Source organism: Vitis vinifera, chromosome 4 (assembly GCF_030704535.1).
Source record: "Vitis vinifera cultivar Pinot Noir 40024 chromosome 4, ASM3070453v1".
Classification (NCBI taxonomy): Eukaryota; Viridiplantae; Streptophyta; class Magnoliopsida; order Vitales; family Vitaceae; genus Vitis; species Vitis vinifera.
Genome location: NC_081808.1, coordinates 5,830,456 through 5,845,314, shown reverse-complemented (window position 1 = coordinate 5,845,314; position 14,859 = coordinate 5,830,456). Strand labels below are relative to the sequence as shown.

General features: G+C 36.8%; 1 protein-coding gene across 2 annotated transcripts in view; it reads right to left on the bottom strand.

Moving 5' to 3' along the window:
- Window positions 1-535: 535 nt before the first annotated feature.
- Window positions 536-14,859, bottom strand: part of LOC100259475 (trafficking protein particle complex II-specific subunit 120 homolog) — a 32,550-nt gene continuing 18,226 nt past the window's right edge. The window contains exons 5-10 of one of the 2 annotated variants that reach the window (XM_010650407.3): window positions 12,274-12,333; window positions 9,847-10,147; window positions 5,805-6,097; window positions 4,594-5,471; window positions 1,517-2,473; window positions 536-1,154 (exon numbers count right to left, since the gene is read on the bottom strand). In XM_010650407.3, the coding sequence (XP_010648709.1) occupies window positions 934-1,154; window positions 1,517-2,473; window positions 4,594-5,471; window positions 5,805-6,097; window positions 9,847-10,147; window positions 12,274-12,333 (2,710 nt within the window). In that variant the 3' untranslated portion in view covers window positions 536-933. The remainder of the gene's footprint in view (window positions 1,155-1,516; window positions 2,474-4,593; window positions 5,472-5,804; window positions 6,098-9,846; window positions 10,148-12,273; window positions 12,334-14,859) is intronic. The other variant, XM_010650408.3, reaches the window with a different exon arrangement.

Genomic DNA, 14,859 nt, shown 5'->3' with positions numbered 1-14,859 from the left:
AATTAATGAACTTGATTTCAAAGACATTAAGTCTCGGAGTAAGAGTTTGTTTGCCTTGTGAGAAATTTTAAAAAAGATCTGGAAAGTCAACTAAAAATGAAAGATAAATGTATGTAAGTGTGTATTAGTCTTTATTTAAGCATGTGCTATCCAATATTCAAATATATACCATTCCTATTATTGAATAAATGCTAAAAAATAAAAATAAAAATGTTCTTATTAGCCAGGACTCTAAATCATGCTTTGGCTCATATACCAGTCTAAATTTTTTTTTAAATATTTTAGAACTCAAAAATTGAACAAATTAATATCAAAATGAAATTGATTTCTTATTCTGGTTATCTATTCTAATGTTCGAAATATGAAGAGAGATGGATTGTAAGGCATTAGCAGCACTTCACTGCTCAATTCAGCCTGGGCTTCCAATCCTAATGAAGAGAAATATGATGCTGATGAGGGAGCGCACATGGCCTGGCCTCCTTCTCATCACCACATATGATAATCACCAGCTACACTGCTCAAATAAAAGACTATGTTAACTCAACCAAGGCTTTCTACTTGGAATCATATTGACTGAGTTATAGAAAGTAAGACAACCAATTCATAATACAACACAAAAATTCAGATACGCATCGCAGTGCTAAACAGGTGAAGCAATTTATTTCACAACAATGCCAACAATGTGGATTTACAAGCACACAAAAACCCTCACTACAACTGAATTCTCAATGGATTTTCCCCTTTTTCCTTCTTTTCTTCTTTTCCTCTTTTCATCTGGTTTTGAAGAGAGCAATAACATTGATCTCTGGCAAGGAACTCAGCATGCAGCAATAATCGCGCTGCTGATGCTGTGGCAAAAAATGTTGGCGTTTTGTTCCACTTTAAGCACCTTTCCTCCGATTCAAAAGGGATCAAAGGTGCCACCAAATAATGTTATGCTGTCCCGATCACACGGACATGAAATGGGGGGCCACGGCAAAAGATAGGCTCATTTGATGAAACGCTTCTTGCGCGAGCCCTGAGGATGTCATTGGGATCATCTATCACTGCAGCAGCTACCAGTGTGTACTCACCCGGGACCAGGAAATAAAGGGAGAAAGAATGTTTAACTTCCTGAAGTGGAGGAACCTCCATGGTGACTCCGCTTAAAACACCTAACCATGAATTACAGTAAGAATAGAATAAGGCAAGCCATAATAATAATTTTAAATGGTTGTATCATGCAATAGTATTTTGTTACTACTCATTTAAGTGCCAAAAGGAATAGTTGCATACTGTAAAAGAATTGATGAGACACTCTTCAGATTGGCCTATAAAAGTAGTCCTTAAATGTTTCTTTTGAAACAAAATTCATGTACTGGGAATCTCTATCCTACAAATGGGGAAAAGCTTACAAAACTGATATAAAGAGGCTATGGAAAGGGGGAAATGATGTCCACTGAAAGAAAAAGAGTTATAAAAATAAAAATAAACACAAATAAAGAAAGGAAGAGAAAACCACAACTTAGAAACTTACCAGCCCATAAGACAGTTGCCTTGTCACCCTCAACACAATTTGCTCCGGCTACGTCTCTGCATCTAATACTAAAACGCATCTTGATCATTTCCATGGTGTTATTGCGAACCAGAACTTCCATAGGGGTCATGTCATGTGCCAGTACAGACCCTTTAGATGTGGAAGGAACTTGAACATTGGACTCCTTTGGTGAATCAAGTTTTGCAGCATGTCCAGCACCATTTTTAGAAAGCTTGAAGCCAAACGTTAATGGATCTGGGAGCAGTATGTCCATAACAGATGTCTGAAGGGCTGCCTGTATCGCATCTTTAATATTTAATTCTCCTGAGCTGTTCCGCCCAGATTGCCACCTCAGCTTTATTCTAGAAATCAAGTTCTTAATAGAAGCATTTAATTCGGCCTTGGAAGTCTTATCAGAAAAGCTCAAAGTTCTACCACTGGAAGTCCCATCTGCCTGAGAATCCTTCACAAAGAAAGAACCATCAAGAACAGGCAACTTAAAATGCTCCAGGGGTATTAATACCCTGGCAGAGTAGTCTCTATCAATTCTTGTTTTAGGATAACCCAATTCAGCAGCATCTTGATCAACAGAAGGGTTATCCACATCACTAGAGTTTTCCAGCTGGACAGAGACACTAATCTCAAATACAACATCTGTTGGATTAGACAACTCAAGTTCAAGAAACCGCAGTCCCCAACTTCCTCTGAAAGGATCAATCTTTACCAGTCCATCTGCCTTACTTTCAGAAATAGTAACTTCTTCAGTAGAGCCATTGTCCAGGCGAACTGGTTTAGGAAGGTTTTCACCAATATGTGCAGGAATTTCCATCGAAAGCAAACGAGCCTTCACAAGAGACAAGCCCTGCAAAACACAGATGTGCAAGGGAACAACCAGACGTCTGCCTGGGGGCACAGAAGAGCCATTTTCTGGCGGTTCTCCAGGATTTGTCAGTGGCCCTGATAAGGCAAAATGGATTTAGCAAGGAACACATCTACTTAAGAGCTTCCAGTTACAAAAGCAGTTAGTAGTTCATGTCATATAATTTAGGAACAAGTGGTACTTCAAGAGCTACAATTAACAACAAAGATAATGCAACGAAATCTTTAAAATTTTATCAGAACACGGACATGCCTGAACCCTTTGAGCCTTAAGTCCAACACAGATGAGGCTCATGTTCATGCTCCATAGAGAGTAAAGAAGCCAAGCAAAACTGATGAGTAATTGCTTCAAAGCTGAAGAACCCAATACAATCTAAGCTTTGATCAGCACTCGGAGACATTGTAGACTTGGCTAGCTATGAAGATGTGGGTATCATACTCAGCCTAATAGGTTGAGCTTAGATGTTAGCCTACTTTTGTAACCAGGGTTGGGCATCTCTAGTCAATCAATGTCACCAAACTCCACCTAGATTCCTAGCACTACAAAACTTGCATTTCATATATTCTGTTTTGGTACTTGTTCCAAGTCCCCAATTCTAGTTTGAGGTTTAAAAAATTAAGGTAGTTCAAGCTAATTTTTGGGGTGAAGGGCTCCCCCTCTATATCATTTCATTCTCCATGCTAAAATCAGCTTGATTATTCTTATCATAATCATTAACCCAATTGATTAGTACGTCCAGAGCAAACACCTCTAACAATAACTTTATGACTACACAAACAGAAGATAACTAATCTGAGAGTGATCTCAAACAAGAGATGGGACTATCTCCCAGATTAGGCACAAACACATGCTGTGTACAGTGATATGCTTGAGAAAACTAAATATGCTTCAACCTATTTTTTCCTTCAACAACTGTACTCCTCGATCTCATTGAATCAAATTCACAAAATCAGGAAATAACACAGATAAGAACTATTAGTAGCTGATATAATATAATGCTAGTCACTCAAAATGATGGTTTCTTAATCCTTTAGGAAGTCTACAGAAATCATACAGAATGATTATAGTAGTCTTGACAAGCCTTATGTTGAACCTTCCAACGAGCCAGAATCTTTCCAGATTTAAAATAGCATGGATTGGTTCTCAAGCCCATTTGACCCAAGTATTTCTGACTACTAATTATTTTGAAATATATTAACATTTTTTATGATCTATAAGCAAATGTATCAGAAAACCCCAAAGGAGATGCAACACCACCTGAAAGTGAATTATACTTGTTAAACACAAAGAAGAGAGAAAAAAAGAGGGAAAATAAAATCCAACCACTCCAACTTAAAATCAAGATAATACCCACTCTTGAAAGAATACACTCGAACCACAACAGCAAGGACCTTAGGAAAACGTGTTTCAACTGATGGACAGGTAAATGGTAACTCTACCCCTTCAAAAGTCCAAATGCAGCCTTCATTCCACAAGCACAAAATCAAGTATGAGGGGTTTTCTCGAAACCTTACTTCTCCTCACTACTGTCTAAGCCAATCCTCAATCAACTCCACCACCAAGGTAGGGAGTATCCAAGTCACCCCAAAAAGCACAAAGAAAAATGATCAAAAACATCAAACCAACAGATAGTGTAAGAGACATCAGTTAACTGTTTTTTCTTCTTCTTTTTTTTTTTTTTTTGCCTCTCTGTACTAACTGGTAAATGCTCAGAATCCTTTCCTTTGACTGATCCAAGCAAAGAAAGCCAAAAAAGCCACAAAAGCCACCTTAGAAGGAGCCAAAAAACCAAAATCCAACCTCCTAGAAATTCATCCCCTTCTCTACCAAGCAATTGCTTATAGATGTACTTCACATTATTCTATTATCATTTTTATATTGTCAATCTAAATAGGTTGACAGAAAACGCATGCATGGATAGGCCCAAATTTGACATGATTCAAACAATCTAAATTTGATTCCACCACAACAGGCCATAACAAGATCTATTGCTAACCCTAGATCAAGTTGTTGCTCTTAAGAATGATGAGTGATGAATCTAAATTTTTGCTTGGGAGCCATAACATGAAAAGAATAAAAGGATTCTCAGCTTTTTCCTCATCTTGGAAGCTGAAAAACTAACTTAGAGATCCCATTAAACCTAAAAAAAAAAAAAGATAATAGCAAGCAAATGTTTACTATGATTATGGTTAAATACCTGTATAATGGATCAACAGTATGGGGCTGATTCCATCCTTGGATTGCCTCCCAGTGCTTCCGGAGGCACTCTTGCCAGCAGCATTATCAGGGTCCACCAGGCCAAGTTGCCAGGCTTTTAAGGTTACTGGCAATGTCACTTCTGCACCAGGCTTTAAAGGAAGGACAGACTTTAAGGTTTCATATGCAACTGAAATAACGGCATCTTGGTTTTTTCCAGACAATGAAATGTGTGCCTGCTCAACTGGAACTGTACCTGCATTAGCTAGACTTATCCATACATCACGAATTTCACCTTCATATAAAATAACAGCACCAACACCACCTACAATGCGTGACACAAGCAATGGCAATGGGGGCACTACAGAAATCTGTGGAACAGATACATTTCTTAACTTTGCTGACCCACAGCAACGGAAAGGATCAGAAAGCACAAGTCCTTGTGCAGCTCCATGAAGCAGATTGTCAACATCCTTGAAAAGGTGTTCAGTAATGACACCAAAACAATGAACAGTGCACCCAGGAATTGTCACGTGTCCCACAGAAGTTGGAATGCCTGATAAGGTGATCACTTTTGATGAATTAGGTGGGAGATTAACCCTAATGGGAAAAGCATCAAAATTTCCTGAATGCACTGAGAGATATATACTCTCAACCATCAAGTCAAATCCACAAGGATTTGCCAACTCAACCAGCACCTGGACTGGTTCTCCAACAATCCAAATCAGCTCCTGCTTACTGGTATCATTTGGCTCTCCTTTGCTGAATGGTGTATAAATAAAAGGCCCGGAAGGAGCAGATCCAGCCCACCAATCTTCTCTTGCTGGATTGCGTTTTACAATGTCCATTTGTGAGGGCTGGAGAGGAAAAGAATGCAGCCTGGAAACAATTAAAGAGATAAATGAAGCAAAAAGTAAAGGCACTGAATCCTCAGTTTGACATGACTATAATGAAGGGCCCTTAGCCACAGGGAAACAATTTTTGCATGAAAGTGAACACTATTCATATATTCTCAACCTTGTAAATTTACGATTCTGGAGCTCAAATTTTGGAAGGTCTTAAGAAAAAGGGAACAGTGTTCCAGAAGGTATCTCCAGCAGCAGTCAGCAACTTAAATTAAGAATATCAAGAAATTCTAGCATCATCAAGCAAGTTAGATCAACTCTCAGGTAAAAGAATGTGAATATTCTTTACTAGTGAATTGCAAAATACCTTATAAAAGGTAAGGCAGGATCAGCACACCGGGTTCCTGAAGGCAGCCTCTCTGATGAATTTTTAAGTGCAGTAGCAAGGCCATTTTGACCAGCAGGTGTAATTAGAGGGTAATAACATCTAAGTAGGCGAGCTGCTGCACTCCATGCAGCAAGAGGATCTCCAGCACGCACAGAAGACATTAGTATCTCTCTTAGAACGACCATCTGCAGGGTGCTCCATTGAGACTCAAATAATGAGACTACTGAGTGGTGATGCATTTTCCCACCATCAGCATAACTTGGTCCAATTTCCTTTCATAAAGAACGAAGACAACGAGAACAAAAGAATACATTCAGAATTTGTGATTTATACTCCACATCTTATTGGATGCTTTACATGTAAGAAGAATTATGTTTCATACCATCAACATCTTCAGACAAAAATTAAACAACTAAATAACTATGGCTGACTGCAAATCACAGTAAATTGGCCATCAGTCAACCATTTAAAAAGAAGTTTAAAAAAAAAAAAGAGACTGACCAATCATAAGCCAATAGAGCAAGATAGCTGAGATGATAAGTCCTCCAAAACATGTGACAGCACAACCTTTTCTTTTTTTTTTTCTTTTTTTCTTTTTTCTTTGTAATTTAGTTTTCTTAAATAGGACAATGAAGAGAGAGAATTAAGAAATAATCTCAAGTGAACTAACAACAACTGAGGACAGGACTATAAAAACAGCATTGATCATCAACTAAATCATAAATAAGTTCTTTGACTTTTTATCTTTAATGTATTTACATTTTTGGGGCAGGGGGGAAATTCAAGATAGTAACTTCAAATGGTCTCCATTGAAATGAGTTTGGAAATCACAAGGGACAACATAAAAAATAGATTTAAAAAAAATTATTCCGCTCATGCAGCAGCCCAAAAGAAGGAATTTAAGGTTGTGGATACACTCCTTGCTTGCTGAGATGAAAAGAAAAATGGTGTCAACTGCAAACAGTAAATGAGAAACTCTCATTCTATCCCTCCCAAACCTGAAGCCCTCAACACCACATTCCTCAGCTCTAGAAACCAGACATAAGCACATCTACTATTATAGTAAATGGGAATGAGGAAAGAAGATTGCCCTAATGGATTCCTCTAGAATCTCCAAACCATCCTTTGACATTCCCATTAACAAGTACCACAAAACGAAGCAAAGTAGAATGTCTTTGCTTTCCTTGTCCATAATATCCCATGTCCACCCAGATGCATACCTCGATAGATAAGCAAACTCCAATAAGAAAACTACAGGTTTGCATAACCCTAGTAACACATGACGTATACCAGATGCATCCAATCACTCATTGAACAAAAAGAGAAGGAAAAGATAGAAAAAAAAAAAAAAAGCAAAAGCAGCCTCCCTTGTTTACAACTTCAGCCATTAATGAAATCCTAAATATATGTGTTAGATCCCCTTCTTCCATCGTGAAAAAATTAATTTGAGTACCAGTTTACAGGTGAAAGCTCAATGTCCTTATTTGATTTCATCAATTGGTCAGGTTCTGTTTTTCTTTTTTTTTTGATAGGAAACGACAAAGGAAAAAAATGATAGAAAAAAGAAGTACAAGAGAAGGATGAGGAATCCTCCTACCAAAGAAAACTAAACTACAAGAATGCGAAAACAAGAAAATACAAAGTAATAACTCTCTAGACTGGACCAATCCCAAAGGAATTACACGCCGCTAGTCAATCAAGTTGTAACACAATAAGGGGAGTCCCCTTAAAGACCTTAGAACAAAAAGCCCAAAGAGAAGCAAGGAAATGAATAAAATCCCAAAGATTCTTTGAATTCCTTGTTTTATCCTCAAAAATCCTCGCATTTCTTTCCCGCCACACAACCCAAATCATAGCTATGCACACAGCTTGCCACAAAACTATCCTTCTCTTAGATAAACCAAAACCATTGTAATTGATGGACAGCATGTCGGAAATACTCCTCGAGGGAACCCAATCCGTCTTGGCTAACTGAAATAATCTGTCATAACCCCATCGTCAAATAACAATATAGGAAAAGATGATCTACTAATTCTTTATGCCTCATGCACAACTTACAAATATCAGGACTAAGAGCTTTGTAGGGTCTTCTCAATTGTAGCAAGTCATTAGTATTTACCTTCTTGTGTGCCACCAACCAAACAAAGGTCTTGACTGTGAAAGGGACTTGAGAATTCCAAACGAACTTAGTATGGAAAACTGGAGGAGAACCAGAACATTGGGATAAGGTAAGAAAGAAAGATTTGACTGTAAAAAGCCCTGACAAAGATAAAGACCAGGATCTCGCATCTGAAATCGAAAATGACAAATGCAAACAATCAAGTGACCGCATGAGGCCTTCTAAATCTTCTATCTCAGAATCGGATAGGTTGCGGCGAAAATTAAAGTTCCAAGATAAGGGACGAGTAGATCCGAGAATTGAAGAAATTGGAATATTTTTATCCATGACTACTCTAAATAGTCTTGGATAGTTTTTTTTTTTTTTTTTTTGATAAGTAAACAAGAATTGCATTAGAAAAGGCTAAACGCCACAGAGCATTAAATAGTCTTGGATAGTGGGATCCCAAAGGTTGATTCCCCCACCCCAAGTCTTCCCAGAACCGAATTCTTTCCCCATCTCCTACCACAAATCGAGTAAATTTGGAAAACTCCTGAAAGACTTGTGCAATAGCCTTCCAAGGACAACGATATGACCATCTGACTCTAGTGTTGGCATCCCAACCATTAGAGTGTGATCTGTAAATGCTTAAAATAATCTGATGCCATAGAGTTGAACCCTCCCTAGGGTACCTCCACAACCATTTCCCTAAGAGAGTGACATTCTTTAGAGCAATCTTCCCAAATCCCAAACCCCCTTTTGCCTTCAACTTACACACTACATCTTAACTAACAAGATGATCTCTTTTACCTTCCCCAACCCTTGACCATAAAAAATCTCTTTGCAATCTCTCAATTTTTGCAGCCACTGAAGCGGGTATCTTAAACAAGGAAAGGAAGTAGCAAGGCATGTGGGTGAGGCAAGATTGGATAAGAGTTATCTTACCTCCAAAAGATAAATAAGCATTTTACCACCCATCTAATCTTCTCGAGATCCTCTCAATCACTGGATCCCAAAAGCCACAAGCCTTGGGATTCCCTCCCAAAGGAAGTAAAGGGGGAATAGTTTTTTGTTTTTCCTTCCCTTTTATTTATGCTTTTTGGTGGTCATTGTATACATCATGTGTATTTTGGTGCACCCCTTTTTGGCACTACAATTTAGGAATTAAAAGACCCTCTCCCACAAATGCACATATGCCTCTCCTTTCAAGTCACCATATTATACACAATGACACTGCCCACCAAGCCTCCTCTTCCCTCCAGCCAAACCCACCCATTCCATCCTGAAAGCAGCCCCACCATCAAATAAGGCATCACCCGATCCACTCCAAAAAGAGCAGAAACCCAACTTTAAGAACCAGATTCGCCAATTTCCCATCACTCTTGGACGTAAACACCAGTTAGGCAGACACCTTCACTTCATCATCAATATATCCACTCCCCCACTTAGCTGCTGTCATGCAATGAAAGCTACTTCCCCCAGAGCATTAGAACCCCAAATTTCCATCTAAGAAAATTTGCTGAGAAAAGTTTCAAATTTTAATCCAAAGGTGCTAAAATTGCCAAGTGTACCTCTCAATTAGGTTGGAGTTACAGCCATGGGTGTAACTAGAAACACATAAACAGAAAGTAAATGTCTCAGGCAAATGTAAAATTGAGTTAACATCTGGCACTGATACTCTCAAAAGAAAGAGAAAAAAAAGAGGCAAATGAAAAAAGAAACAAAGACAGGCAATCATGATATGATATAAAAGTTTACAGTTAGCAAGCAGCATAAGTGATCCAGTGTTGACTACCACAACAAATAGTTCATGTCTCAAACACAAAACCAAAAAGCAGTTGCCACATACTAAGAAAACATGTAAATGTGCTTGTGTGCATGATATATGAAAATATATACATGCATAAGTTTTTCACTTCTTACTAGTGTACTCACAGAGGGAAGAGAATGTTTTGAATCAGATGCTCTACTTTGAACACGATAAGCTTTTGTGGTCATTGCCAAGACTTGCATGGCACTGATAGCAGCCAATCCATTTTCCTGTTGTAAATACAACTGAGCTACCTGCCTTGAGAAAAAGGCAGCTTTCCGGTGATAGCCAAGGGTACCAAATAAACGGGCTATTTCAACATATAATATGAGCCGATCGCTGGCATCAATCAAAGATTTTGCACCATCAGCAGCAGCTGTCAACAATTCTACTACCTCCTTAGCCAACTCACGTCTGTAAAAATAAGTGAAACCTTAATATGAAAACTATTTTCAGGAAGAACAATCATAGAAGAATGGCATATCCAAGAAAAAAAATAATTGTAGAGGAATGCTAAACTCAAAACTCTATATGTTTAAACTTCCCCAGACCTGCACAACCTATATATGTACAATCATGCAGGAAATCCCCAGATCAACAATTTGAAGGCTATTACACAAATATCCAACCTACAACCTATTTACTGAAGTGTTAACCCCATTCACTTCTCGGAGTCCAAACAGAGAGAATGATGAAGGTTTCAAAAACCTTTAAATCCTTAAGTAACTTCAGATGAGTCATTTCAGGCCTCAAAAACTTCCTGAGTTATGTCCTACTGAGTTGTGAATGATGAAAAGGAGCATTGGATGGGTCTTAGCTCCTCAATATTCATAACAGGAAGCAAAAAGGAAAACACATCATTTAGACTGATGGATAACTGGGATTATGGCTTTGATGAGTAAGCATAAATTGATGGATAGCTCCTATTGAAACAAGGGGTATGAGATGAAGTAATAGAGATCTATCTTATCTTGGGAATGCTAGCCTAACTCAAAGAGTTCCTAATCAAAACAAGAGCTATAAGACAAAGTAAATAAGATTTTCTCAGTTGTGGAGCCAGAAACTTTGGTTGGGGGGCAAAATTTACCTATATACATTATCATAAATTTGAAAAATAGTTAATGATATTCTCCTTATCATTCAACAAATTAAGTAATTTAGGTATTGATATACATACAGACATACACACACACACACACACACACACACACACACACACACACACACATATATATATGAGTATCAAATTAAATAACCAACTTACTGAAAATATTAGGTCTTTAAAAAAAATCAAAATAATTTTTCAAGAGAATTAAAAAATGGTAAGAAATTTAACTAAACATTCTTTAATATTATTTCATAAGATACTCTTAAAAACTTTTTTAAAATTTTTGTAATTTCTTTCAACTATCTATCATACGGTAATACAAGAGTGGCACATTCCATGAACATATTAAATGCTTTCATATTTAGAGTTTTTATGGAGTCATAGGTCAACTCAAATAAAATATAAATGGCTACTAAGAGTTTGATAGCTATTATTGTCTATGATTCAAACTATTTTATTAAGTCATATTATCGTCAATGACTAAACTAAATAGTAAATAAACTCAAATAATGTGAACAAATTTAAATTTTTCAATGGAAATGGAAGAAAACATACTATCAAAAAATTATTTAATAAATATCAAACACAAAATTATCAAATTTTTTATTTTATCCAAAAAATGAAATTAAGATAGAAAATAAATTAAGATAATGCCAACATGAAAGAAAATTGACAAAGATAGAATAAAAGGAAAAAAAAAAAAAAGTAAGGATATTAGGTAAATTTTATAAAATATTTAATTTTCCTTCATTTTTATTTAACTCTATAAAGTAAATATTTTCTTTTTAGTTTTATTTAAAACTTATAAAGTTATTTTTATTTAAATTTTTTTAATCAATGCCATTTAAAATGTAATTTATTTTTTATTTTTCAAAAACTTAAAATTAAATTTATGTTTTCAAGGTTCATTTTAATTTTTTTAAATTCTCTAATTATATATAAGATTTTTTTTTTTTTTTTTTTTTTTTTGGTGGGGGTGGGGGAATTCGATAGGGCACTATACTAGAAGATAAAATTCTTTTTTTCAATAAACTATTTAAACTAAATTCTCTAGGCTGCTAATAAATCTTTAGAATCCTTTCCTAGGTATCAACAAGTGCATTCGAGTACACTGCTCAAATAAGAGCATATTATTCCAATTTTATCTTACATAGGCTTATAATATAATCGATATTTTTAGCAGATAAAAAAATGTCCGGTAAGTCCTCCTTGTCAGATTTCCTCTTTGCCTTCCTTTTTGAAGTTTCATGCCACTTATCATCATGAAAAATACATAGAGAAAGCACATATAAATTGTTACTATAACCAAATATATTTGTAATACTTGCCAAATATACCTCTCCCCACTCTCCGACTTCAATCCCAAGTTAACAAAACCACAAGAAAATCAGTTTTTGTCCTATTAGGAGATTAGGCTTGACAAGAATTTTACCTGCAAAGAAACCTTGCCAATTTCAAAGTAGCCTCAAGTTCAAAGCTCAAGGGTGAAACTCTGCATACAAAATACATGTTAGGAATCAAATAAAAGTTTATAAGAACAAAAAGTATTCACATACTTTTTTTATTGTATTTGAGCAGAGGTATTCATCAAATTTTCATATAGTTTACATCAACTGATTAAACAAGAAAGTTAAACTCAAGAAAAAAAAAAATAACAAAAAAGATGTTAAAGCTATTGCTACTTTTCTTAACTGAGCAAGCAAATTAAACTCATTCCCTTACCAGGGCAGGAGAACAGGCACCAAAAACATAAGATTTTCTAAAAATTTCTAAAATTTAGTAAAAGAAATGGATAGACTATGCTGGCAGAAGGCTAACAAGCCTAAAAAGGCATATATGCTAAAAGTTAATTTTCCCCAAGCCTCAATATTGGTAAACCATCTCTCTTCCTCCCCTTATTGTGTTATGCAACCTCTAACCCAATTCAAATCTATCTAAACAGAAATGCATGTTAATAATACAAAACATGTTGTCATCTACTATGGGTCCAAGAGTTCTACTAGTGTAGAAAGACCAGCCAAACAAACCAAATGAATTTCTATTACTGCAATTTTTCATAATGAATGCTGCAGGAGCTTTGCACGGAGGGAAATCTTCTGGTCAGAGTAGGCTATGGTTGTTATACAAAGTTTTGGCTTGATGTGGTGTGGAGAACATCCACTGAAAGACTCCTTTCTAGTTTTGTCTGAGATTGCTTTGCATAGGTAACTGATCTTTGAGATGGGCTGGTGGATCATAGTTACTAGCTCCCTCACTTATAGAGGAGCTTCCATAATAAAGAGTGGGGAATGGTTTTAGGTATGGACTAGTCATAGGTGTTGTTTTTGGTGTTTTTTTATTACCTTGTTGTACCTTGGATGCCTCTTGTGTGCTAGGGTAGCACCCCCTTTGTTTGTCAGGCACCTATTATTACATTTGTTCCTTGTGCATTCAAAAAATAAACAAATAAAGAGTTGGAATGGGGCATGCATTTCTACAGTGTCTACAGTCAGTTGTGGTCAAAGAAGGTTGAGATGAAAAGATATCTGGAAGTTAATAAAGAATGGTACCTTCTTGGTTAATCATTTTACAGCTTTCTGGATCCAATGTGATTGGGATCTTTTCCAGTGAAGGAGATATGGGTTCCTTTGGCACCTGGCAAGATAAGTGTCTTCATTTGAGAGGCCATGTAGAAGAAAATTTTTACAATAGACCAGCTTCTGAAAGGCGAATGGTCTGTTGCTAACTGGTGTGATTCTTGTAAAGGGGATGAGGAGTAAGCTAATCATATCTTCATCCATTGTGAGTTAGCTAGCAGTTTGTAGACATTGTTATTTACTATATTTGGGTTTCCTTGAGTGCTCTGAGGTCAATGAGGGACGGACTTGCTACTAGGGTGGATTTGAAGTTTTGTTCGAAGGAAGCAAAAAAAGGTTCAGACACTGGCTCCTTTGTGCACCATATGCAGCATTTGCAGAGAGTAAAATAGGAGAAGCTTCAAGGCTGAGGAATTTTCAGAAGTGTTAGTGAAAAGCACCTTTTGAAAACCTTTGTTTTCTGGGTTTGTAGTTTCTTTGAATATTAATAATGGTTCCTTGTTAGATTTAATTGAGAATTAGGTAGGAAGTAGTTGTTGATCCTCTTAGGCAGTCCCTTCTTTCCCCAGGAAATCTCACAACATTAAAATCCCTTCCTACACACCAAGGGTCATGCCAAAGACCTCTGATATCGCTTAATTCGGTCCAAAAATTCTCTCTCTCCTCGTTCTGAACTGGACCGTAAACTCCTGAGAATATCCAAACAAAATTGTCCTCACAGTTTTTGAAACAAAAGGAAATCGAATAAGCTCCCACTTCCATTTTGATGAGCTCCACCTAACGGCTATCCCAGAAAACCAAATATCCCCTGCTTGACCCCTAGAATCCACAGCCTCCCAATCAAGACACCTACAGACTCCCAACCTCCTCACCATCTGGACTGACATCCATTGGAGTTTAGCTTCTTGCAAGCAAACCAGGCCCACAGCATGCAACCTGATCAGGGATTTGACCACTCTTTGCTTATCCTATTCATTGATCCCTCTAACATTCCACGATAGAATGCAGAGCTTCATTAACAAACTTTGACCATTTCTTGATTGCACTTACCATTTTCTCTGCTTTTTTTTTTTTTTATCAGAAACGAAGAAGATTATATTAATATAAGAACAAATACAGGAAAAGAGACAATAGAAAGAGAAAAAAACCAAGGGAAGGATGAGAGGTCCTTCCTACACAAATTAATCAAGGAAAAAACTCCCAACAATAGAACTCTAAAAACAAAGAGAAACCCCATCAATCTTCAAACTCTTGAAATGCAAACCCCAATCCAATTGAGTTATAGAATGCTTAGAGGAACTCCTCTAAAAGCTTCAGTACAAGAAGCCCATAGAGAAGAATAAAACCGGATCAAATCCCAAACCATCTCTTCCGTTCTCCCTTTATCCTCAAAGATCCTATTGTTTCTTTCTTGCCACACCATCCAAATCAAAGTAAGGCAA